The 25,455-nt window shown below is 44.4% G+C and overlaps 1 protein-coding gene across 2 annotated transcripts in view; it reads right to left on the bottom strand.

Moving 5' to 3' along the window:
• Positions 1-22,729, bottom strand: part of SLC27A5 (solute carrier family 27 member 5) — a 33,336-nt gene extending 10,607 nt beyond the window's left edge. Inside the window, exons 1-6 of one of the 2 annotated variants that reach the window (XM_061589092.1) lie at positions 22,100-22,729; positions 17,750-17,959; positions 9,690-9,848; positions 7,156-7,280; positions 5,209-5,403; positions 4,236-4,326 (exon numbers count right to left, since the gene is read on the bottom strand). In XM_061589092.1, the coding sequence (XP_061445076.1) occupies positions 4,236-4,326; positions 5,209-5,403; positions 7,156-7,280; positions 9,690-9,848; positions 17,750-17,959; positions 22,100-22,589 (1,270 nt within the window). In that variant the 5' untranslated portion in view covers positions 22,590-22,729. The remainder of the gene's footprint in view (positions 1-4,235; positions 4,327-5,208; positions 5,404-7,155; positions 7,281-9,689; positions 9,849-17,749; positions 17,960-22,099) is intronic. The other variant, XM_061589091.1, reaches the window with a different exon arrangement.
• Between the last annotated feature and the right edge of the window lie 2,726 nt (positions 22,730-25,455).

Genomic DNA, 25,455 nt, shown 5'->3' with positions numbered 1-25,455 from the left:
ACCTCCTATGGTGTTTTCTTTAAAATATTCTGGAGAATTCAATGGAGGTCTGAATTAACATGCATTTAGTAAGCAAAGCCTTAAAAAGTCTGTGATGTTTATTTCACATCCTGTATAATCCTGTACTCATTTCCCTGAGAGTAACCCCACTGAACTCTGAGTAGACACATATGATTGCACTGTAAATATCTGAAAAGGTTGTTTGGTTGTGTGTGTGTGTTTGCCAATAGTGAAATTATAGTGGAATTGAAGTATTTGATTACACTGAAGGGGGGGGGATAAAAAAGCACAGTTATTATGGTTTAAATATTATGTTCAAACAAGTTCAGAGTTTTCCTTAGAAATTATTTTTACCAGAATAGTTGTAAAGATTTTAAGACATAACAAATCAGTAGCATGCATTTAGGTGCTGGGGGGGGGATCTGCACCATAAACTCCAACATAGTAACATTAGCTTGTCTAAAAAGCTTTGTGCATATGAAAGTCACCCCCTGGCATCCCTGACCACTGGCCATACTGGCTGGGGTGATGGGAGTTGGAATCCAACAACATCTGGGAAGACCACAAATTCCCCATCCTCGTTATAGGAGTTTCTATTGTGCTTTGGCACAATTTTATATGACTGCATTTAGTTGTTTTAATTGTAAACTGTTTTGATGTGGTCTGCTCTTACAGGAAAAGTGGAGTATGGTGTCAATAAATAATCAATCAAACAAACAAGCAGGACTATCATTTTACTTATTTTTATCAATTAAGACACACACAAATGGAAGGGTTCTTCCTCCAGCATCTGAATGGCAAGCAAGAGGTTGGCCCTAAGCCCCTAACCTTGCCACATCTTTGGAGTCTCCCCTTTATACCCTTTGGGTACATATGCATTTGCAATGGCCTCATTCTTTAGCTTGGAATGGAAGGAGACCTGTGTACGACTAAGGCTGTGTGCAGTGCACACCATATATTTACAGCAAAGGACTTCCCCCAAAGAGTCCTGGGAACTGTAGTTTGTTAAAGGGGCTGGATATTGTAGCGCTAGAGTTCCCAGGATTCTCTGGGGGAAGCCATGTGCTTTCAATGCATGGTGTCTACTAGGGATGGGGAAGAATATTTGAAAAAATCAAACCTGGTACTGGATCCTGACTGAATTCGCTAGGTTGCTATTCCTTCGGTATGGCACCGATCTCTTGCGGCAGGTCACGGATCAGCACGGATTTTGTGGCTGCGACTACAATCGGCAAGATTTCCCCCCCTGAAATCCTCCCCCTATTTTACGTAATTTTTTCCTTAATTAAGATGTATGTCAGCCACAGGATTTCCATTTGTCCATTATATATTACGAAACTTTTTTGTTATTATTGCATTATCGTTATTATCTCTTCTCCCAAAGGGCTCTTCAGGACCCCGACTTTCTTTTGTATAAAAATAGATTATTATGAACAACACACATATACACTGTGCTGCCCACCAACCACTCTGAGCACTTCCTTGGGTCAGGGATAAAAGGATGTACACCTGTGAGTGGTGGGGTGACCCCAGCAGGAGAAGACTTCAAAGGAGCAACCCCAATGAGGATTCTTCCTTTGGGTCATCCCTTTAGGAGAGGAACATGGGGTGGGAGACACTGTGTTTATTGAATTAGTTATGGAACCCCTGCTCTGGCTGAGAGCCAGAGGTAGGGTTGTTGGGTACAACCTCTCCATGTGAGAGGCAACTTGGTTTCATATGTACATTCCAAGATTTTGTGGTTATTGATGGCTTTAATTGGATTCTGGGGTGAGAGGTCAGGCTGAAGGAGGTGACTGAAGCTATCTATTGTCACCCAAAGAGTGGTGACTTTTCAGGATTAATGACAGTTGATTTTTGAGCATTTTATAGTGGATTGTCAAGCTGCTAGGATCTGTGTGCACTTTAATTTTTAGCCTCCATAGGGAAAAAAGTTTATGCACTTTATCCATTCGTTTTTATACCATTTGGCAGAGTACTGCTATGTACTGGATAATATAATCTACTATTGTTAATATCTCTACCGGAAATGTTTGTGATAGCTAACTCTGGCTTATACATTTTAACCAACTGTGTTATGTTTTAATGTGATATGTGATATGTTTTAATGACTGATAGTTTATAAAACTGACTGACTGACTGATACTATAATATCCATATTTTGAAACTGGATTGTTATATTATGTTTTGATTTAGACCATTATTGTAATGATGTTGCGATTGGCAGTGGCGTCACTAGGGTTGGTGTCACCCAGTGCGGTAACTCCTTGGCGAGCCCCCAAATGTCCTGCTGAGCGCGCACGCACAAGGCCAGCCACCCATGCCCCTGGGAGGGCACGCGCCAGAGGGGCACCCAGCCGGAGAAGCAGGCCTGGGAATGCCGGCGCGCCTCCCTCACCCCGCCGACGCTGCTCCCCGTCTCGCCCGCCCGCCTGCCTGCCTCTGAGGAGGAGTTGGCCACTCCGATGCCGACCCGGAGCGCTTCTCGGCTCCTTTGCCGGGCAACGGCACGGGCGCCCTGCCCCGCAACGGGGTGGCTCTGGGTGTCACCCCCCTCATAGTGTCACCTGGGTGCGGTCTGCACTCTCCGCACCCCGCTAGCGATGCCACTGGCGATTAGCATGTTTTTGCTGTTATGCTGTGAGCCGCTTTGGGCACATTTATGTGGAAAAGCTGCATACAAATGATTTTTTTAAAAATAATAATAAATAAATTGCTTGAAGGGAAGAACAATATTGAGTGGGATGGTAGGTTTGTGCCACCTCCCTCCAACCCCCGAGCTGTGTGTGTTCAGATACACACACACGCACACCAGTGTCAATGTTGGTTGCACTCCTAGAAGCTGCTTTAGAAATATTTTCCCTGACATAGTCTATAAAAGCCAGCAAAACTGGTTTGACTGCAGACCATAGCTGGACAGAAAAATGGCCATGTCTCATCAGCAAGGATAGCCTGTATCACCTCCAAGCCTCCAAAATGTCACAAGTATACAGCTGAGACCACGACATTTGCAAGAGGAAAAGGATTCATTTGGCGGGGGGGGCATACCTATAACACATAACTTATATGAATATTATTTGCCATTTTCAATGTCATGGCTTCCCTCAAAGAATCATGGCAATTGTAGTTTGGTTGAAGGTGCTGAGAATTCTCTTGTCAGAGATTGCTACCTCCTCTCTCCACCCTGAAAAAAGGTAGTTCCCAGACTTCTACGAGAAATTAGTATTACACCAGTTTAAACATGTGGTACAGATTTGCCCTCATAACTCTTTCCAGTGCAATATGAAGGCTCTTTCGTGCATTACAAATGTATTGTGACATGAGTGTTATTGTCCAGGGCTTTGTTTCTCAGGTTCATCTGACAAATTAGTCTCTGGCCCATGAAAGATTATACCATAATTTATTTATTGCATTTTTATCCAGTTCTTCCGCTGAAGAGATTTCTCCCAACAGCCCTGTGAGGTAAGTGAGACTAAAAGATACCAGTGAGCCCAAAGCCACTCAGTGAGACTTATGACTGAGCATGGATTTAAACCTGGTTCTCCACAATTTACAACAAATACTCTAACCACTACACCCCAGCAGCTGTCACAATCAATTTGTAAATCTTTTGTGCCACACAGGTCACTTTATTGTGACTAACAGATATGATTTTACCCTTAGGAACATTGTTGGCATTAAAGTAAACTGAATAGTTGTTTATGCTGGTCTTTGACCAAAATAAATTATTCAAAGTGTTTAAGAAAAAAACACCCTTTTACTCTTGATTTAGCCATTTCTGAGTTGGTTCAGAACATTTGATTTATATTAGGGGGGCAATTGACTGTGGCTTTGAAAATTAGCTTTATGATATTTATATTTATTCAGTCATTTCTAAGTCACCTTGAGTTCCGTAAAAAAGTCACCCCAGATATTCTATAAACAATACTAAATAATACACTTCCTGTGATGTGCACAAGCGTTTCTTAGACTGGGGTATTGGCATATAAAATCTGTGCATGTATGTGATGCCAGATGAAAGTGCACACATTCCAAAGTGAGAAAGCAAAACTCTGATGGTGCTAAGGGTGCTGAGAGCTGTTAGGAGACCCCACACAGAGCTATAATTCCCAGCACCCTTAACAAACTACAGTTCCCAGGATACTTTGGGGCAAGCCATGACTGTTAAAAGTGGTATAAACAGTGCTTTAAATGTCCAGTGTGGATGTGACTGAATGCTTATTTTATTAGCTCACCCACGGCCACCGGGATGCAATGCCCTTTCTCGTCCCTCACTGGTTCATCCTGGTCAACGTTGTATTGAACAAGTTTGAAGTTTACCAGTTTCTGAAGCAGAACAGATAGGAAGGGAAACATGAGTCCTTAGGGCAGAAATTTAAGGCAACTGCATTGTCGGTGGATCAGAATGTATTTTATGAATACCCTAAACAGAAATGGGTAATGTGGGTCAGAGCCAGGTTGCAGCATCTTTCACCTGGCTTATGGCCACCTCTCCTCCTTGGCACTGCTGTTCTCCTCAGCACCGCCGATAGAAAGTGGGGATTTCAGAGCTCTGGAGCAAGGGATCTTGAGCTCTTCTGGCCAGCAGAACATAACACTCACTTCTGCCACAAGCCTTTCCTCTCAGGAGAGACCAGTGGGAGGGTGGCCACTTATGCAATGCTGGACAAAGGTGCCCTGGAATAAGTTCAGCACTAGTCTAGCCAATTTACCTCAGTGGGTCTCTAGTGGAGCAGATAATGAACAAAGTCAATAGAGTGGACAGCTTTTTGCTGTTCAGTGCTAGTAATGTGTACTTTTCAACTGATAGTAGTTCAAAGTTCAGGACTGACTGAACCTTTCTGCTCTGGATCAAAACACTTATGCAACCTGCCCTCACTTTACACAGTTGCTTGTGGATATCAACATATTTGACATCCAGTTGCCCTGGACTTCAGAACCTGCTTTTTCCTTTCAGCTTAACAAAGTGGGAGCAGCAGTAACGTTGCACTGTGAACCCATGAAGTGCCCCAGTTCAGGACTCCAGCCAGCCATGCCCTTTTCGACGATATTCCATTCCATTTCCTCTCCCTGCTGGTTTACTTCAATGAGCTTTTGAAGTGAAAATCCCTTAAGTGTTTAACCATGCTGACCACAGGGTTCCATAAGGCATTATTTAGACATTCATGATCAACACATCCTAAGGACTTCCTGTTTAGCCCTCATTACCTTGTGGAGGAAATTTGTCCTTCCCACGGCTCCAACTTTCCCAGTGTAGTTAACAAATCCAACATTCGCTTCTGTAGCTCCATAGAACTCATAGATTTGGATGGGTCCAAATCGACGCAGGAACTCCTTCCAGACCTCCATGCGCATGCCGTTGCCTATTGCCATTTGCACACAGTGGTCTCGGTCGTTGCCCGTCTGCAAGGAAATCATTGCAGTTTGAAATAAGCTTTATTAATACCCATGTATTATGATGACATCGCTCCTCAAATCTCCTAATGACCATTCTCATTGGCTTCATATAGATGTCAAAGAGCATGAGGGGACAGAATGGAATCTTAGGGGACCTCCACAGCATAACTGCCATGGGTCCCAACAAGCATCCCCCAACGCTGCTCTCTAGAACTGACCCTGTAGGAGTAGAACCATCAAAACACTGTGCCTCGGACTCCCAACCCACAGAGCTGCTCCAGCAGGATACTATGATCAATGGCAGGGACGGGAGATCTCTGGCCCATGGGCCTAATTAGGCCTGGCATAGTTCCTAATGTGGCCCACATGGTTGTTTTCCTCAAACCATGCTCTCTTTCCCTGCACCTGACATCATATGTCAGCTGATTGGTGGTTACAGCAAGCCCCTTTGAACACCAATAGGTGGGTAGGGCCACCCAGCTATCATCATTGGCCACCGGGGACAGGTGACTTAAGGATCTGGCCCACTGTCCAGATCCATTCCCCCAGTCCTAGATATGGTATGCCCAGTATGGTATCAAAAGTTGCTCAAAGATCGTGGCTGCACTCCCCCTGTCTTCCTCCCAATAAGGTCATCCATCAGAACAACTAAAGCTATTTCAGTTCCAGAAGCCTTGAGCCAGGTCGAAATGGGTTGAGATAATCTGCTAGTTCCCCGTTTGTTTCCTGGAATAATTCAAAGAGTTGTTTTAGACCTATAAAGCCCTAAGCAGTCTGAGAATAGAGCATCTGAAGAATCATCTACTCCCATATGAATTCACCCAAATTCTATGATCTTCATCGGAGGACATCACTTTCCGAGGTGGGTAGCACTACCAGAAAACGGACCTTCTCTTGGTAATGGCCTCTCACTTGTGGAACCCCCTCCCTGTGTCTATCAGAGGCTTCGGCATTAGGTGTCTAAGAAATCTAATCATCATCATCGTAATAGAACCTGAGGCCTCTTGCATGCAAAGATTGTGTTCTGTCAACAGGCTATGGTCCTTCAGAGCACAGCAGCAAGAAGCACATTCATGATGTGCTGACCCTGAACTGAGCCTATGACTTCATGATATAACCTGGGATCTGTTGTTCTCTAGATCCCATCTGTGTTGGTTGGGCTCCACTGTAACACAGGGATGGGGAACATTTTTGGCCCATCAGACCAAATCTTTATCTTCCCTTTCTCCAGTAGTCCAACTCTGACAGGTGGATGGGACCACCCTCTATCAATCATTTGGTGTCATATTGATGTCACATGATTGACAGATGGATTGTCCTGCTCACCTGCCAAAGTTGGCCCTTGGGGGTGGGGAGAGATAACTGCCCAAGCAAGATTGAACTCTCCATGTACCAGCTGATGTGTGAGGAGTTCAATCCTGGTTTTTGCAGAGTTCAGGCATGCTAGCCTGTCCCCAAGCCAAGAACTGGCTGGTATGCCCGAACCAAGCAAGACTGAGCTTCCCACTCATCAGCTGTTGCTTAGTCCTGCTTTTTGCAGACATGTCTCTCCCTGCTCCGCACCTGTCATCACATATGATGTGGGGCACATGGGCATGGTTTCAAGAAAATGGGGCCAATTGGGGAGGCATGGTGGGTGAAGTCTGGCCTTCCAGCCGGAGGTTCCCCACCCCTGCTGTAAGGGATTCAGTACTGAATAGAACTATCCATTTTACTTCTGTGCAAAATTCCCCCTTCCCACTAGCCTCTCTCAATTACCTTTGGTACATTACAGAGGTAGCGCATCACTTCTCCCACATATTGGATCACAGAGACACGGTAGCGTTTGCAGTCATTCCAGAAATGGGAAACAGAGAACTTAGACCTCAAGGCAAATGTGGCTCCTTGTGGAACATAAAGAAAGAGAAAGAAAGTTGCTTAGGACTGGGTTATTGTGCATGCTGGTAGGGTGAAGACAGATGCAACGGCAAAATGGAGCTCATAGCATGTCTCTCACCCAAGAGATGAGTCTAACATAGCAGCTAAAATGGCAGGTGTGAGATCACAATGTTAAACACAACTCAGCCCTCCAGTTTGCCCCTACTCTTTTACCCCCCATACTGGAATGGCAGTCTCTTTTTTATTTTCATACTGTAAATCACCACATGATGTGCTAAGTTTAAATACAAACATGACCTTGAATCATACCTAGCGGATCTTCGTCTACTTTCACTATACAATGCTCAGAGCGCAAAACCTTGATGGAGAAATATTCCTTTTGCTTCCTGGTTCTGTTTGCGTGGCATGTGCTGGGGACAAAAAGCCCGACTCACGTATGTGATGTTCACTGTTCATTTTCAGTTTCTCCATCAGCAACTAGAGCAGCAATCTCATTGGGTCAACTTTCTAAGAACTGCCTTTTTATTGGCCAGTCCAAAGCAGGACATCATCATCAGATCAGCGGCTGGCTCTGCACTGGCTTCAGCCAAAAATGCCAAACCTTTTTCGATACTCATATATAGTTGATTGTATTTGGATGCATATGATGATCATTAATTTCCTGTCAAAGAATTATCAGTGACAACGTTTGTGTGTGGGCATTGCTATGTATTTATTCAGTTTACTAGGGGCTTCACCCCTGTATGCTTTGCATGTCATCCCCACCATCTGCCAGACACCCTAATTCCCTTCCCAACTCCCCTTGCCAACCTTCCAGTGCCTCCAGGTATTGGTGCTCTTTCGATGCCATGGGCCTGCTCATGCTCCTTGCCTGGTTGCCTCACCTGTTCCTCTGCCATTGCTGCCCCCAACTGCCAGTCTCCATGTTTCTCCTCCACTAAACCTTCCCACCCACCCCCTCTTTATTCTACCATGCTTCCATTTCTTTCACCATCCTTCGGTGTGCACATACACACACCTGTCAGTTGCATGCCTTGCACATTCCCTCTCCTGTCACACATGGCCTGGCTGCAACCATGGGATGCTGCAGGTCATCACACTTTAGTTTGCTGCTCCATCTGTCTGTGGCCAAGCAAATTGCAGTGTGCTGTTTACATTTTTATTATATAGTAAGACTATGTAAATAGAATCATAGAATCATAGAACAGTAGAGTTGGAAGGGGCCTATAAGGCCATCAAGTCCAACCCATTGCTCAATGCAGGAATCCAAATCAAAGCATTCCCGACAGATGGCTGTCCAGCTGCCTCTTGAATGCCTCCAGCATAAAACCTGTATGTGGAGCTGGTATATTTGTACAGTTTTATTTGGGGACTTCTGCTTGAAAAGTACCTTATTAATCTTTTTAAAACCAATCAATCAATTAAACAAACTATTAACAGAATGTGGGCCCCTCTAAATGTCTTTTCATTGCATATTCATTGTGATTTGTGCTCATGACGGTATCGGCACCATTATACACAATCCCACTTTCAATACTGTTTGTGCCTGCAAAAGTTTTGGGACAGTACTTTATTTCCAATCAGTGTGCGCCCTGTAGAACCCTTCTTGGGAAAATCCAAACTTTTCATATCATCCACAAATATTCTGGGACTGTTGGGTTTTGGCCTACTGTCATTGCATTATTGCCCCACAAGACAGCAATAATATAGTAGTATAGGGGAAGCATTGCAGAACAACTGATAAAACAGAATAAATCCATTACTAATGCACTATAATTGTGTCAAGAACATGTTGCAGAAACACCTGCAATAAAATATCAGTTTGCCCCCCCCCGCGTTTACACTCTCTGTTTCAGCAATTAGCTCAAAAATTTCTAACAGAGTGGTTTAGAAGTTAAGGGGAAAACATTCAGTTTTCTCCAGAAACCTTATGTATTTGTTTAAAAAAAACAAGAGGGGCACTAATAACATAACTTTGCATACAGCACGCACACGCACACACAAAATCAACGTAAATTCACTCAATTCAAATTTCACATTTCAGATGTTCAAGTCCATGTTTGTGCAGCCTTGTAAATAAGCCCATAAAAGTTACTGGCCTGCAGACATTTCTACTAGTGTGCCAAAGGTTGGCAGAGGAAGGGCAGAGAGGTCTAGCCCTCATGCAGTAGCTCACTGCATTTCTGTGATGTGCAAGGAAGAATGGGCTTCCCTCCCATTTGGCAGCCCACATGGTTTGTATGGTGGGTGAAGAGGGGGGATGCCAGTCTGCCACTTGCCTGCATGGAATCACCAGTTGGGCTATAAATGCAATGATGGATTTTTGCATGCACATTCACAGTCTGAGCGTAAATTCTGCCCACAAACTTTATGAATACATACTTCCCAGTTCACTGAAAACATTCTATACATACCAACCTCCAAGCACCCTCCAATCCCCAGAAGAAGGGCAGCTGAGTGGTACAGTGGGAGTGGGATGTAGATGATATCCTTGGGAGAGACTCCACACAGGCGGAACAAGTTGGACACAAAAAGCAGTTTTCTTTGGGTGATGATAGCTGCTTTCGGGAGCCCTTGAGGCAGTAAAAGGAAGGGAAGGAGTGTTTGTAATGATCCAAAGTGACTCCCTCAAACAATAATGTGCAGTGGTCACATTTCATTCCCAAGCCCACAAATACAATACTATCCATGTCCTCAGCCACTGTCGTGAGGGATAGACACAGCAGATCTGCTAATTCTTTTTCTATCAGCCTACAGCTTATTTGGTAGCCAGCAGAGAGCTAGAAACATGACACATGATGGGCTTTTAGTTGTGTGACATAAGTGGGATAAAAGCAGGCATATTTGACTGTAGGTTCAAAATCTGACTTTGACAGCAATAGGATGCCCATATGGACAACTTACAGGGGACAGTCCTCTATTAGGCTGTCCAGTTCAAATCTGGTTTAAAGCAAAAGAATCCTAAGGAAGGAGAGCAGGAGGGACTTTGAAGTTGCCCATCAATAGTGAGCACCTGGATAGAGATGTGAAGGCCTGGAAAAATAAAACTGGAAAATTGGGGGGAAAACATTATTTCCACCACCGCCCCCCAAAAAAACCCTGGATATTTTTCCAGTTTTTTCCTGGGCCTTCACATCTCTATGCCTGGACAGATGCATAGGTCACTGTGATGTTCCTATATTAATGTATATATGGTAAGTGTTGTTGTTTTAGAAGATACATGGTAAGTGGAGTGAAAGAGGAGGGGGAGTGAATGGGCAGTAGAATGCGAGATGATTGGCTGAGTGTTTAAAATGGCTGAATGTATAAAAGGAAGAGTGAGAGTGGAATTGGGGGGGAGAAGAGAACTGAGTGGTTTGCTTGGTGGGGTTTAGAGAGTTGTTTGCCAGGAGGGAGGTGGAGTTCGGATTAGTATTGAGTAAAACCATATGCTTATGTGCCTTAAGAAGAAATCTTGTTAATCTTGTTAGCTTTGTTATCTGTAATAAATACTTAATTTGGTTTACCAAAGGCCTGATCCTTGGCTGGGGTTTCACAGACCAGAAGGGAGGGTAAGGTAATGACCAAGGCTGAAGGGGAACTGTAACAAATGGTGGCAGCGGTGAAGAGAATAACAATACCAGTATTCAGAGTCTCTGGGAATACTAGTATTGGGACGTTACTGGTGGTTGCCTAGCAGGGGGATCTGTTGAGATCTGTGCTAGAGCGGATAGGTAAACCATAAGAGAGTGCGGTCCGGACTGGTGGAGTCCCTGGTGGTGCCTAGAGACAGGCAGTAACCACGAGCAGGTAGGAACCTGACAGGGAGAGCCAGGGAAGGAAGCATCACATGTGGTGGCAGTAGCGGTGGGATACGAACCAAAGAGAATCCCAAAGACACGTGGTGACAAAGGAGACTACGTCACATGTGGTGTCAGTAGCGGTGGTATACGAACAACAGAGAATCCAGATACGAATAGTAGAGAATCCAGAACAGTGGTGTGGCAAACAGAAATAACAAAACAAGATTTCTTGTGAGAGTGACTGGCAAAGAGTGTGTGGCAAAGAGTGAGTGAACTCAAACACCATGGCTGAATACATAAAAATGAAAAGAGAGGAGCTGGTGGAGAAGTGCGTAACATTCAATTTACCACACGAGGGTAAAGGGGTAGATGAATTGAGGGTAGCACTAATAGGATTTGCAACTGCCCAGCAAAAACAACCTGTCAGAGAAGAGACCCCAGAAGGATACTCAACCAATCCCGCTTATATAGAGTATTTGAGAGAGAAGTTAAGATGGGAGCATGAGTTGGAAACTGAAAGATTGAGGAGGGAGGCTGATGAGAAAGAAAAGCAGCGGGTCTTTGAGGCTGAGGAAAAAGATAAACAGCGAGAGTTGGAAGCTGAGAGATTGAAGATTGAAGCTGAGAGAATGAGATTGAAGTTTGAGGAGAGGGAGAAGCAACGAGCAGTGGATGCCGAATTACAAGTAGAAAAGTTAAAATTTGAAAGAGAGAAGTTTCATTCTGATGAAACAAGAAAGGACAGAGATGGAGCAAAAATAAAAATTACTCCAAAGGACTTTGCTGTCTATGAGCCTGGTCAAGATCCTCAAATTTACCTCAGCACCTTTGAAAAAGTAGCTCAGTTGTGGGGGCTACCTGAAGATAAATACATGCAGTATTTATCAAACCTGATTAAAGGGGAATTGGCTGAGGTATACCAATATTTCCCCTCAGACAGGCCCGTCACCTATGCTGAATTCAAGGAAGCAGTGTTTAAAAGATTCAGACTGGGGCCTGATTATTTTAGAAAGCTTTTCAGAAATTGCCAGATACAGACAGGGAGGTCTTTTGTGGAACTGGGAGCAAAGTTGATGGATATATTTGGAAAGTGGATGAGTAGTGCCAAAGCTCAGTCAGTGGAAGAGGTGAAAAGCCTCATGATACTGGATCAATTATACCATCAGTTACCACCAGAAATAAGGCTCCTGGTCAAAGACCGTTCCCCAACATCTGTGCAGGAGGCCGCAGAGTTGGCGGATCACTTTGCCTCCAATAGAACTGGCTGGGTGGGGAAAACATCAAGAGAGTTTAAACCCAGACCATATAGTGCTGGCAGAAGGGATGTGGTACCACAGCGAGTGAGTCCTCCATTAAAATCTGAAGGGCACAGGACACCCCAGAGTGGATCTGTGTACCCTAAAAGTGAGGAGAAATTATGCTACAAATGTGGTAGACCGGGGCACCTACGTTTTCAATGTGAGGTTGCCAACCCCATTAGTAATCCTGCTCAGACAAGGACAGTGAAAACAGAGCCCAAGGCTTTAGAAACAGCGAAAAAGGTTCAGTTCTGCCAGATAAACTGGACAGAAGTAACAGACCTTGATTCAAGTCTGAGAGAGGAAGTGAGTGTACAAGGGACAAATTATTGGGCATTGCTTGATACTGGTGCCGCTCAGACATTACTGAGGCCAGATTTAATAAAATCTGAGGTAATATTACCTCAGGAAACTGTGACTATCCAAGGAGTGAGGGGTCAACCAGAAAGTTTGCCTGTGGCCCTGGTGGAAATGACTTGGAGAGGCCGAGAGGGCAGATATAAAGTAAGCATTAATGCCCAGCAACAAGAACCAGTAATACTGGGAAGGGATGTAATGGGCGCCCAAGGAAAGATCTATGTAGTGACCAGACAGCAAATTGGCAGAGAAAAAGAAGCCATATTAAGGGGGGCTGAAACAAACACGGTGGAATCTGTTAGCCAGCCTCAGGTCACTATAGCAACCACTAGCAGGCCTGGTGAAGGAGACAAATTGTATCAAGTGGTCTCTGGGAAAGAAGCAGAGCAATTCAGGGAAGAGCTGCATAAATATATAAGTTTGAAGCAGATAAAGGAACAAGCCCTGACCCAACAGATTCCTTTCACTGACAAACTGAGGAATCAAGTTGTGTGTGAGAATGGGATTTTATATAGATTGTGGATGCCTGCTGAGAGAAAGGATGAATGTGAACCAGAGAAGCAATTGATAGTACCTAGCAAATACAGAACCAGATTTAATGGAGTTTTGAAGGGCATGATGGGATGCTTCTTGTTTGCATACAGAGAAGTCCCTCAGGAGTCAACAGGCTTCTCACCCTTTGAACTCATGTTCACTAGAAAAGTGAGGGGACCTTTGGAACTATTAAAAAATTCATGGGAAGGAACTCTGGGAGAGTACAAAACTTCTGTAGTAGATTTTGTATTGGAATTCCACAATAAATTAACATCAATGATGGAAGTAGTGAAAGAGAATTTGAGTCATACACAGGAGAAGCAAAGTTACTGGTATGACAGAACAGCCAGAGAACGTGTGTATGATGTGGGAGATATGGTTATGGCGTTCATACCCAGGAAACATGACAAATTACAGGCTAACTGGGAAGGACCATATACCATCAGAGAAAGGCTTGACACAGTGACATATGTAATCACCACAGACCAATTAAACAAAAGCAAAGTGGTTCATGTAAATATGTTAAAGCCTTACCATACCAGGGATGCAAAGGTGTTGCAAGTTACCTTATTCCCTGAGGGAAGTGGGCCTGAACTTCCAGATTTGGTACAGGAAAGCAAAGACAAAGGAGGGGTAGATCAAGTGGAATGGTCAGAGGAGGTAGAGGAGGAAGTAAAAGAAGAGATTCTGAGAGTTTTGAAAACCTATAGGAATCTCTTTAGCAACAAACCTGGCCGAACCAGTATAGTTATACATTCCATTGATACTGGAGATCATGCCCCAATCAGATCTGTTCCGTACCGTGTGAATGGGAAAGTTTTGAATGAGATCAAAAAGGAGGTGGAAGATATGCTGGAATTAGGAGTGATCAGGGAATCCATCAGTCCCTGGGCCTCAAGTATTGTCCTGGTTTCGAAAAAAGATGGAACGACAAGGTTTTGCATTGATTATCGGCTAATCAATAAAATTACTGTCCCAGATGCGTATCCTATGCCTAGGGTAGACGCTATGTTAGAGTTATTGGGGACAGCAACCATTATCTCTACACTAGATCTCTGTAAAGGATTTTGGCAAATGGAACTAGACGAGCAATCCAGAGCCAAAACTGCCTTCAGTACACCAGATGGGTTATATGAGTTTGTGACCTTACCCATGGGACTAAGGAACTCACCAAGTTCATTTCAGAGGCTAATCAATACTGTGTTGCGAGGCATGTCAGATTTTGCAGTGGCCTATATCGATGACGTGGCCATTTTTAGCAAGTCGGTGCCTGAGCATGTCCAACACCTGACAACAGTATTGGAGGCCTTAAGAAAAGCAGGCCTCACAATAAAAGCTAAGAAATGCCAGTTTGGACTAAAGGAAGTAATCTATTTAGGACATAAGGTGGGGAGTGGGAAAATCACCCCCTTATGGAGCAAGGTGGAGGCAATACAAGCGTGGCCGATCCCCTTAACCAAAAAACAAGTAAGGGCATTTCTGGGTGTGGCTGGATTTTATAGGAAGTTTGTGAGAAATTTTGGGGAAATAGCAAACCCCTTGCATGAATTAACCAAGAAGAAGTGTTCTGAGCGTGTGGTATGGACGGATGAATGTCAGAAGGCTTTTGATCTACTGAAGCAAGCCTTGTGCCAAGGACCCATATTAATAGCACCAGACTATGAGAAACCATTCATTGTGGCTACAGATGCGTCGGACCTGGCGCTGGGAGTCGTCTTGCTACAGGAGAGAGAAGGCACCAGACATCCAGTGGCGTACCTGAGTCGCAAGCTGACGCCGAGGGAGAAAAACTATTCGTCGGTCCAGAAGGAGTGCCTAGCGGTCGTGTGGGGACTGAACAAGTTGCGCCCATACGTGTGGGGACGAAGATTCACAGTGACTACGGATCATCGGGCCTTGTTATGGTTGCAGACTATGAAAAACCATAACACTATGCTGCAGAGGTGGTCCTGGGCCTTACAGGACTATCAAGTGGACTTCCAGTTCATAAAAGGCAAGGACAATGTACTGGCCGATGGACTTTCCAGGCAAGTGGCTGGGACTGCAGTGACATGCCCAGACAGAGGAACAAAGAAAGACATTTTCCCCATAGAGACTTTTATTTGTTAACGCGACGTATAAATCCTGGAACAGGAATAATACTCTGCTGTTGTTTAAGGGGGGGGGAAATGTGATGTTCCTATATTAATGTATATGTGGTAAGTGTTGTTGTTTTAGAAGATACATGGTAAGTGGAGTGAAAGAGGAGGGGGAGTGAATGGGCAGTAGAATGCGAGATGATTGGCTGAGTGTTTAAAATGGCTGAATGTATAAAAGGAAGAGTGAGAGTGGAATTGGGGGGGGGAGAAGAGAACTGAGTGGGTTGCTTGGTGGGGTTTAGAGAGTTGTTTGCCAGGAGGGAGGTGGAGTTCGGATTAGTATTGAGTAAAACCATATGCTTATGTGCCTTAAGAAGAAATCTTGTTAATCTTGTTAGCTTTGTTATCTGTAATAAATACTTAATTTGGTTTACCAAAGGCCTGATCCTTGGCTGGGGTTTCACAGACCAGAAGGGAGGGTAAGGTAATGACCAAGGCTGAAGGGGAACTGTAACAGATGGTGGCAGCGGTGAAGAGAATAACAATACCAGTATTCAGAGTCTCTGGGAATACTAGTATTGGGACGTTACTGGTGGTTGCCTAGCAGGAGGATCTGTTGAGATCTGTGCTAGAGTGGATAGGTAAACCATAAGAGAGTGCGGTCCGGACTGGTGGAGTCCCTGGTGGTGCCTAGAGACAGGCAGTAACCACGAGCAGGTAGGAACCTGACAGGGAGAGCCAGGGAAGGAAGCATCACAGTCACCTTGGGTGCTTCTAGACCAGCCATTTACAGTCAAATTGCTACTCCTCATTCACACCCTTGTTATGAGGCAGCCTTTCCCAACCAGTGTGCCTCCAGCTGCTGTTAGACCACAACTCCCATCAGCCTCAGCCAGCATTGCCAATGGTCAGGAAAGATGGGAATTGTGGTCCAACAACATCTGGAGGCACACTGGTTGGGAAAGGCTGTTTGAGGCATCCACACAACACAGTGATTCTCTTGTTCCCCTCCCACCTTTTCCTTTTCCAGGTGCTTGTGCTATTGTTTCCCCTACCACAAAAATGCAGTGTGGGGAAAATGTGGAACCAGAGTGTAATCTCTCCTGGAGAGGAAAAGATGAGATAGAAGCACCTCAACAGAGGAGTGGTCCATAAAGCAGGGATGATGGGCTGGAGATGCCCCAGCTCTTTCCTCACAGCTTGACTGTTGTTTTTTCTGGAGGTGGCCACTTTTTATCCTCCCCCTTCTCCTTGTCCCTTTCCAACATTCACAGCAAAATGGAGCTTGGAATGCTGGGAGAGCTCCTATTGCTAGGAACAATGATGGCTAGTGACTATGGAAGCTGGTGGTATGATGAGGTAACAGGGTCCTTGTGTGTGTGTGTGTGTGTGTGTGTGTAATGTACCCCCCTACCACCACCAGCCCCCATTTCTAAAGGCTCAGCTTGTCTCTCCCTCCCACTATGGAAGTTAATGGAGTGAGTGATCTCTCCAGTCCTTGGACCTGCACAGAGGAAAAAAGAAACTGTTCACCCCAAAAATGGCCAGTGGGGGTGGAGGAATCTTACCTCACCCCAGCAATACCCCTGCTACCCTAAAGATTTTTGGAAAAGAGGCAAGGTTCTCTCCCCACCAGCCATTTTCAGGACTTGGCCTCTCTCAGCCTTTTGCTTTTGGAATGGGGGCAAGACTTCAGCAAAAATGCAAGTGTACAATTTAAAAAAAAGATGAAAGGGTGTGGAAAGTTTAAAAGACTCAATTTAGGAGAGTGAAGGGAAGCAACCCATTGCAGCCTCCTCTGTGAAACTTGTTCCCTGATTCTTCTCTCCTCCCCTCCCCCTAATATTAAAAAGCCAGTTTGGCTTTTTAAAAACAGTTGAAAACAGTGTTCAAAGTCAGTTAATCCCCAGACCAATTCCTTCTCACGTTCTGCAGAAAAGACTGGAAGCAGTCACGATCATTTTAATTTTTTTTAAAAAAGGTTGATGGGAGGGACATTGTTAAAAATGGTGCATTAGGCCCCTTCTCCAACCACATGGCTAGCTCACACATCCACTAGTGTGTATGGATGGAACACAAGGGGTATATACTAGGGCTGTGCACAGCCCCTCCTTGATCCAGCACTTTGCAGTGCCTGCAATCTGTCCCAGGATGATCTGGGGCCAACCCCACCCAAACCGGGCCCCACACTGAATCAGGGGCTTGCACAGTGTTTAAATAGGTTTTAAAAACCTGACTAAACATGCAGTTCAGGGATGGGGGGAGAAGGAGAAGCAGGTGAATTTAGAAGGATGGCTGTGTTTCAGAAAGTTTCGATTATAGAAAATGCAAATTTGATTGATTTAGCTTTAAAAATGAACTGAATCAAATTTCTCCCCATCCATACCCCTCCCTCACCCATCACTTTGACATTTTCTCTCCTCACCTGTGGTCCCAGAGGTGAAAATATACAAAGATGTAGATTTAGAATTTACATTGGCTCTAAAGGAAGCAGGCAGAGGTTCATCTGAGCTGCATTTCATCTGTCCCAGCAAAGCTTCTGTGCCCTCAGTTGGGGAGTCATCACTCAGGTAGAAAACTCGTACCCCTTCATTGTTTAGAGTAGGAAGGACATCCTCAATAGCAGCTTTGAAATCTTCAAGAGAGGAAGAAAAGAGGAAAGACCTTTGAGCGGGCTGCATTTCATCACCTTAGCTGTGGAAATCCCACTATTGCAAGGCAGCCTACTTCTGCCCAGATTCTGAAATTGAGAGTGATTTGGGTTGATTGTGAATAAGCAGACATTGCAGTTTGGTATGCATAGGATGTATAATGACAGTAGCATTTGAGGAAGGCATTTGCATTACTTTTGGAACCTATAGGGTTTAATTTTCCATCACCGCCATGAGTAACAAATGGATAGATTTGTACTTTTCAACAACAAAAAGTACCAATTTCTTGTAATGGGAAAAACCACAAGGTGGAATTCTCCCTTTCCCCTGCACAACTTTTAAAGATACAGAAGACCTCTTGGTTGCCAGGCCCGGCCTCCAAGGGGTCTTCTGTATCTTTAAAAGTTGTGCAGTCTTTAAAAGTTGTGCAGGGGGAAGGGGGAATTCCACCTTGTGATTTTTCTCATTACAGTGTTGCAAGAACACCTGCATTGGCTGACTTTCTCTTCTCCTAAAGATACAGGATCAGTCTCAGCCCATAAACCTGGCAACTCTAGTTGGATGTGCTTTAAATGTATGGTATGGATCTGAATTGTTTGAGAAGTGAAAGCAAGGGGGAAGCAGTGCTTAGCGCACAGCAGAAAAACCTGCATCCGCTCCTGTTTGTAAGTTTTAAAACATTGTTAAATTTGTTTCCTGTCTTTCCGCCAAATGGTATTCAATGCTGTACCTGTTTTCATCTATGATTGCACAGTAGGGTTGCCAGGTTCTTGGCCTGAGACTGATCCTGTATCTTTAGGAGAAGAGAAAGTCAGCCAAGTGCAGGTGTTCTCAGGGGCGTCACTACCGGGGTGCGGAGGGTGCGGACCGCACCCGGGTGACACCATGAGGGGGGTGACACCTAGAGCTGCCCCGCCCCACGCCGTTGCCTGGCAGAGGAGCCGAGAAGCGCTCCGGGTCGGCGCAGCCAACTCCTCCTCGGAGGTGGGTGGGTGAGACCAAAAGCAGACACCCGCTTGCTGGCGGTGAAGCCGGGACGGGCCTTCCACTGTCAGCCTGGAGCATGTGGTGAGTGTGCACATGCGCACGCAAGGCCAGCCACCTCCGTCCATGCACCTGGGAGGGCGTGCGCTGGAGGTCCGCACCCCCCCGCACTCCCACCAGTGACGCCGCTGGGTGTTCTTGCAACTCTGTAATGGGAAAAACCACAAGGTGGAATTCTCCCTTTCCCCTGCACAACTTTTAAAGATACAGAAGATCTCTTGGTCGCCAGGCCAGGCCTCCAAGAGGTCTTCTGTATCTTTAAAAGTTGTGGAGGGGGGAGGGAGAATTCCACCTTGTGGTTTTTCCCACTTCAGAGTTTCAAGAACACCTGCACTTGGCTGATCTTCTCTTCTCCTAAAGATACAGGATCAGTCTCAGGCCATGGACCTGGCAACCCTATTGCACAGCCTTAGATGTTGCCTTTGGTACATACTTGTTTGGAGGTTACACCATGGCTTCTGATCGAACTGGTTTTGCAGATGATCCTAGTGATTTGGGCAATACCTAGGAAAACCTGAAACGACAGACCTGTGGCCAGGATTGCTCAAAGAAGTGTGTGCTTGGCACAGTTTTTGCATCCACTTGTTTTATGACGCTTATGACACTCAACACAGATGATTCTCCACCACTACCACCTGGGTCCCAGCAGTTTTCAAAACAAAAAAACACTTAACTGCATGAAACAATGTGGGGAGAGGATGGAGTTATCTACATATCCACATAATTTTCCCCTTAAAAGAAACAAACAGGCGTGAAAGTGCCTAGATCTGTAGGTGCTCATATTGTGGTACAATTAATGTCTGTCTCAGGGGAGCAGCTGCAACAGGCTTTTCCCTCCTGCGGTGAGGTTTTCTCCTTGTCTCCTCCCATTACACTGTTATCAAGTTACTGGTGTTGGGTCAGATAGTATGCTGATAGTATTAAAGGGGGAATCTCTTCCTCTTTGCTCCAGCGAAACAATTATTTGCACACGAAGTGTTTGCTTTGGCTCTGGTCATATCATGGATTGAAATCCCACCTCAATCCCAGACTCACTGACCTTGGGAAAGTCAAACACTCTCAGCCTCCATGAATCATTTGTAAAAGGGTCATAATAGAGCTTGGAAAAGTTACTTTTTTAAACTACAACTCCCATCAACCCCAGCCAGCATGGCCACTGGATTGGGCTGATGGGATTTGTAGTTCAAAAAAGTAACTTTTCCAAGCTCTGATTTACTGACACAAGTGGTCTAGTTGTTGCAAAGTTGCAAAGGACAATTGAGATTGGAACTGCAAAGTGCCTCCAGCTTTGCCTAGGAAATTGCACTGAAGTAATGTGTAACCATTGGAGTCAAGTTGTAATATTCCTCCCACTAGAGGTTACTACTTTCTCTTCCCTCCTTTTCTTTCCCACAAACATCAGCAACAATTGCTGTTACCTTGTTCTAACACTATTATCACTAAACTGTCCCTATTTTGGGAGGCCACACACTCAGGGTGATGCCACTAGGAAAATACACTCCAGAGTGAAGAAATGAGTTGCTTATTTCTCTTTTAGGGCAAAAGTGACACCAATGATTTCGACTTACTCCAGTAATAATGTTTTCTCAGGAAGTTGACCCTGCACTTTCTAATCCTCCACCCACTTCTCCCGCCCCCGTGTTCAAAGTTCATACTGACTGAGCAAAATGTGTTTGTTTTCAACTTACAAGATGTATTAGTCATGTGCTGAGGAATGGTAATTGAAGGGGGAGCAAAAGATTTTACAAGTCAACAACACAATTTTTTTAAAAAAATGCGAGCAGAAACCATGCAACCGTCAGAGACAAAAAAAGAGAGAGATTAGCTGATGAAAGTTTGTCTAAATAAAAATGTGCCATTTAAACAGGCTACGATCATGCACCCTCCAGGCTTCAGCAAGTAATTCCACAACTTTGGAGGTGCCGTCCTGAGCTGGCCACTAGTCTAATAGATGGTGGGTTTGTCAACCAAGAGTGAAATCCAACACAGGCTGCGTACACATCATACATTTAAAGTACGTTTAAAGCACATTCCCCCACCCCCAAGAATCCTAAGAACCGTAGTCTACTCCTCATAGAACTATAATTTCCAGTGCCCTTAACAAACTACAGTTCCGAAGATACTTGGGGGGGGGGGAAGAGAATGTGCTTTAAATGTATCATGTGTATGCAGCCTAAGTCTTCCTCAGAAAGCGGATGTACTGAAATTAATGAACTCACATTCCTTTATGCAATTTTCCCAATACAGCTATTGTGATCACACTGTAATCATAGTACAATGAAATAACTCTGCACTTAAATACAATTCAGAGTCCCCTTTCCCTCTTTTCCCTTGGACAAGAACTCTGCTGCAGGCTAGTGTTTATGACCCTGCTAGGTAACTTTATATAACCCTGCTGATCAGACCTGCCATGCTACTAACTAACACGAGTGTGGAGATGTAATCAGGAGTCAAAGTGCGACAGAACATGCTGCTCCTGGTATTTTGTCACAGATTGAAAAAGACATGTTAGGTTTATTTTAAAAAGGAGGGAACAATAGTGCAAGATAATTTCCGATTATTCTTTCCACTGGCCAGGAGGGATGGAAGAAGCTGAATTTCACTTCTCTAATTTCTCATTTTTTCAATCTTCAATTTAGTCCTCCACATTTCTGCAGCAATGTGTGATTCTTTTTTAAAAATCCTCATGAAAGTTCATCAGCATTTTAGTGCAAATTTCTCCAGATAAAACACAAGTCTGTGTGCAGTTTTGACTAAGATACCCACTTTTGCAAGCAATTTCTCCTAATCTCTCTCTCTTGTACATTATCTTCACTAATATATTCATTTTTATGCACACTTCCTGCTACTATAGGCACCTTGGAAACATTGTGATGGAGAACTGCATCGCAAAATTTGGATACATGCAAATTTGGAAGGATGGCTGTTTTGGTTCTCATATTGTTTCAGAGAGTGTGCAAATTTGATAGATTCACCTTTAAATGCGAACTGAATTTAATTCCTTCCTCAGTTCTACTGGAGAAATCCGTGACCAAACGGCCTTAAATATGTAGCATAAATATCCACACAGTCTAGCTCACCTGGAGTTGTCAGTAGGACTCTGGCCCCACAGGAACTGAGCACATGTAAGAGAGACTTGGCTCGGATGTTATAGTTGACACACGCCATGGCACAGCCAATCTTCTCCAGGCCCATCCAGACCCAGAGATAGGCAGGGATGTTTTTCAAGAAAACAGCTACCGTTTCCCCTTCTTTCAGTCCCACATGTTCCCGGAGCACTCTGGCCAGCTGACTGCTGTGTCTGTCAATATCTCTGTAGGAATAGATTTCCTCGCCAAAGAGAACCAGGGGCTTCTCTGGGTGCTTCTGGGCTTTGGCCAAGAAGAAGTCCAGTAAGGTGAAGGGAGGATTGCGTTGGAGACACTTCTGGCATCTGTATCCCACATGCATGACAGAGAAGAGGGAGACCAGGTCCAGCCACAGATAGGGGAAGAAAATATTCCCCAGGAGGGGCAGAAGGATCAGGAGCCCCAAAACAATTGTGTACATATCCAGCATGGCTGAGATCATCTGGCTTCAGACCCCAGTACCCTGGATGCAACTGGTATACTGCCTCTTGCAGGCTCTGTCCAAGCTCTGCTGAACGGAAGGTGAAAAGGAAAGAGCAACAGAGAATGAGATGAAGTTGACACACTTCCCTCCCCTCCCCTCCCCTCCTGGCTGAACTGAGGAAGCCCTTGGCTCCCAGTCAGTAGACTTTAATCTGCATGAGATATATCGCCTGAACACTGCCGTTGCAACCCTCTCTCCTCCCTGCCTCCCCCGCCATCCATCTGTAACACTGGCATTTGCTTGCAGCTGGAGGCAGGTCTCATGCAGCGTAGGACAGCCCACTTTATGAATTTACACATTCCACCCTGGGAACAGCAGAGTTTCTAGCTCAAAAGCAGTGGAAGAACTTTGTTGGCAATTGGCTAAGCTGATGTTTTTTACAAGAATGAAAATGAAAAAGTCATTGGAGAATGGACACTTGTTCTGTGGGCGCCCCAAAGCAGCCTTGCTTAGAAGCAAAGGAACATGAAGGAGCACAAGAAAACTCTTTGAATGTCCCCCATCATATCAGGTCCATGTGGAAAGGTGTTCAGCTCTACTGGCGCATCTGCGTGGATGAACAAACGGATGATCTCATAACTCATGGTGTAAGAGGACCAGCTGATTTGGGGAAACAGAACCGTAGCACTTCTGCTGTCTCCAGTTTTGCTAAAAATTTTCACCACTTCTGAAACCTTCATAGGGCTACTTCCAACGATTAAATGGAATCTGTGGGTCCCTCCAGATGGCCTGTTCATCAAGCATTCATCCTGACTTGTTTGCACACAAGTTGCCTGGAAATTATATGACATTATTGTATACAGAGTATAGATGAGGAAGAAACTTGATTCAGTTTGCATTTGAAGGAGAATTTATCAAATCTGCACTTTCTGAAACAATATGGGAACCGAAATGCAGCCGTCCTTCAAAATTCACACTTATCCGAATTTTGCAATGCAGTTTTCCAACCAAGCAATGTTTACAAAAATGCATTTATTAGGGGAAAGGAGTCATTAATTAATTATGAATAGCACACTAGGCACACTAGCAGATACAAATCCATTTCGACTAAATGGCTTCCTCAGATCTTGTTATGAATGTATTGTCTTTGAAAACGGATTTGTACCCTACTAGAGTGCCGTCATTCATGATTAAATCATAACTACTTTATAGACTTTATTTCTTTTGGACTTCTTTGTATTTTGTATCTTTATATTATTATTGCAGAGTTCAATTCAGAACCTTTTGCATATTGTGGGTCTTTATTTTTCTTATTGTACTTGGATCCTCACACATCGTAGGTTTATTCTGGCCTGGTATAAGGCAGCATCCTCTGTTCTCTTAGTTTTGTGAAAGTGTTCCATACATTTTTGATACTGTGTTTTTTGTACAGAAAATTAAATAATTATTTATGAAATGGCTATCAAGATTTCATTTCCATTTTATTGGAGTTGTGCAATGGTATCCTCAGCTAGCAGGAGAAAAAATGTCAACCGAGGGTCCAAATGGCCTTGAAATGTAAAAGAAGACTATGACATTTCTGTGCAAACCTAAACCTAAAATGTATACAAAATAAGCACAGTGACCATTCACAGCACTTGGTGATAGCACAGTATTCTTCATTTTGCTGTTTAACACATCTTGTGGGGGAGAAAGGGAGAGGGCAGAAACAGAGAGAGAGTGAAAAGGACGTACCCCTGCTTCAAGGAGTAAGCGATTTATGGTAGCTTCAGCTTTTGTAGACTAGATTCCATTTCCTCTCATGCACAAAGTGTTATACTCAATGATATATAGACACACACAGATTGAATAATATTGTGAACAGTGGGCCCAAACAGCAATGACATTCAAAATATACAGTGAGTCTGTGGCATTTCCAGGCAAAGCTCAAAAGTATACAAGGCAGTGATGATCCACAACAGCAGTAATTGCTGATAATGCCATCTTCCTGGCTTTGATGTACTTAGTTAACACCTGTTGTAGTGGTGGATATATGTGTGTGTGTGTGTGTGTGTGTGTGTGTGTGAGAGAGAGAGAGAGAGAGAGAGAGAGAGAGAGAGAGAGAGAGAGAGAGAGACATTGTCTTGATTGAGTCCTAGACAAACACAATCAAACTCACCGGCAATTTCTAGTTCAGCAATTTCGTAGTGGGGATCTCCCTTTGCAGTTTTATTTGTCTGACAAACGGCAACATGGTTAGCTCTACAACTGGCTTAATAACCATGTAGGTAGGCAAGCATACTTATTTTTCTTCCACTACAAAAACAAAGCCCAAGAACTTTTTAGTGTGTTTTCTTGTTATTTCCTTTGTCTTTCTTCTGTTTCTCTTTGTGCCACTCACATTTAATGGCATCCTGTTTCATTACATTTTACCGGAGGCGTCTCTGTTCCTGCTCTGTTTACTCAGTATAACTCTCTCTTTTTTGTACCCAGGAGACTGGGTCAACCTGTCCCTGCTTGCAGCGACTCACTGTTTTTGGGGCGTGTTTGTTCCCTAAGGCAACTCTGGGTATGGCTCCCTTTGCAGTAGGTAGACCTGCCACTTTAAGAGCAAGCCTGGAATGCAACTCTTTCCTCCGCCTTGGTGTGGTTTCCTCCTTAATCCAGTTAGACTTGGCTAGGGTGTGTCAGTCTGTTTATGAAGTCCCAGCTGCTGGGTCTGTGCATGAGCTCCTCCAGATGAGCCGTGTATTGAGCATTTGCCTTGATTGCTTGCACAAAAGTCAGGCTCTGTCCAGTCTTTATTGGACATTTGGTCTGATTTGTTTGCGGGGTGGTTGTATGACAATGAGCATTCATCCTGATTTGCTTGTACAGTGTTTATGTAACTTCCTGTTAATCATTC

Source organism: Rhineura floridana, chromosome 11, assembly GCF_030035675.1.
Source record: "Rhineura floridana isolate rRhiFlo1 chromosome 11, rRhiFlo1.hap2, whole genome shotgun sequence".
In the NCBI taxonomy this organism is placed as follows: domain Eukaryota; kingdom Metazoa; phylum Chordata; class Lepidosauria; order Squamata; family Rhineuridae; genus Rhineura; species Rhineura floridana.
The sequence above is the reverse complement of the archived record's forward strand: the minus strand, read 5'-3'. Positions and strand labels throughout refer to the sequence as shown.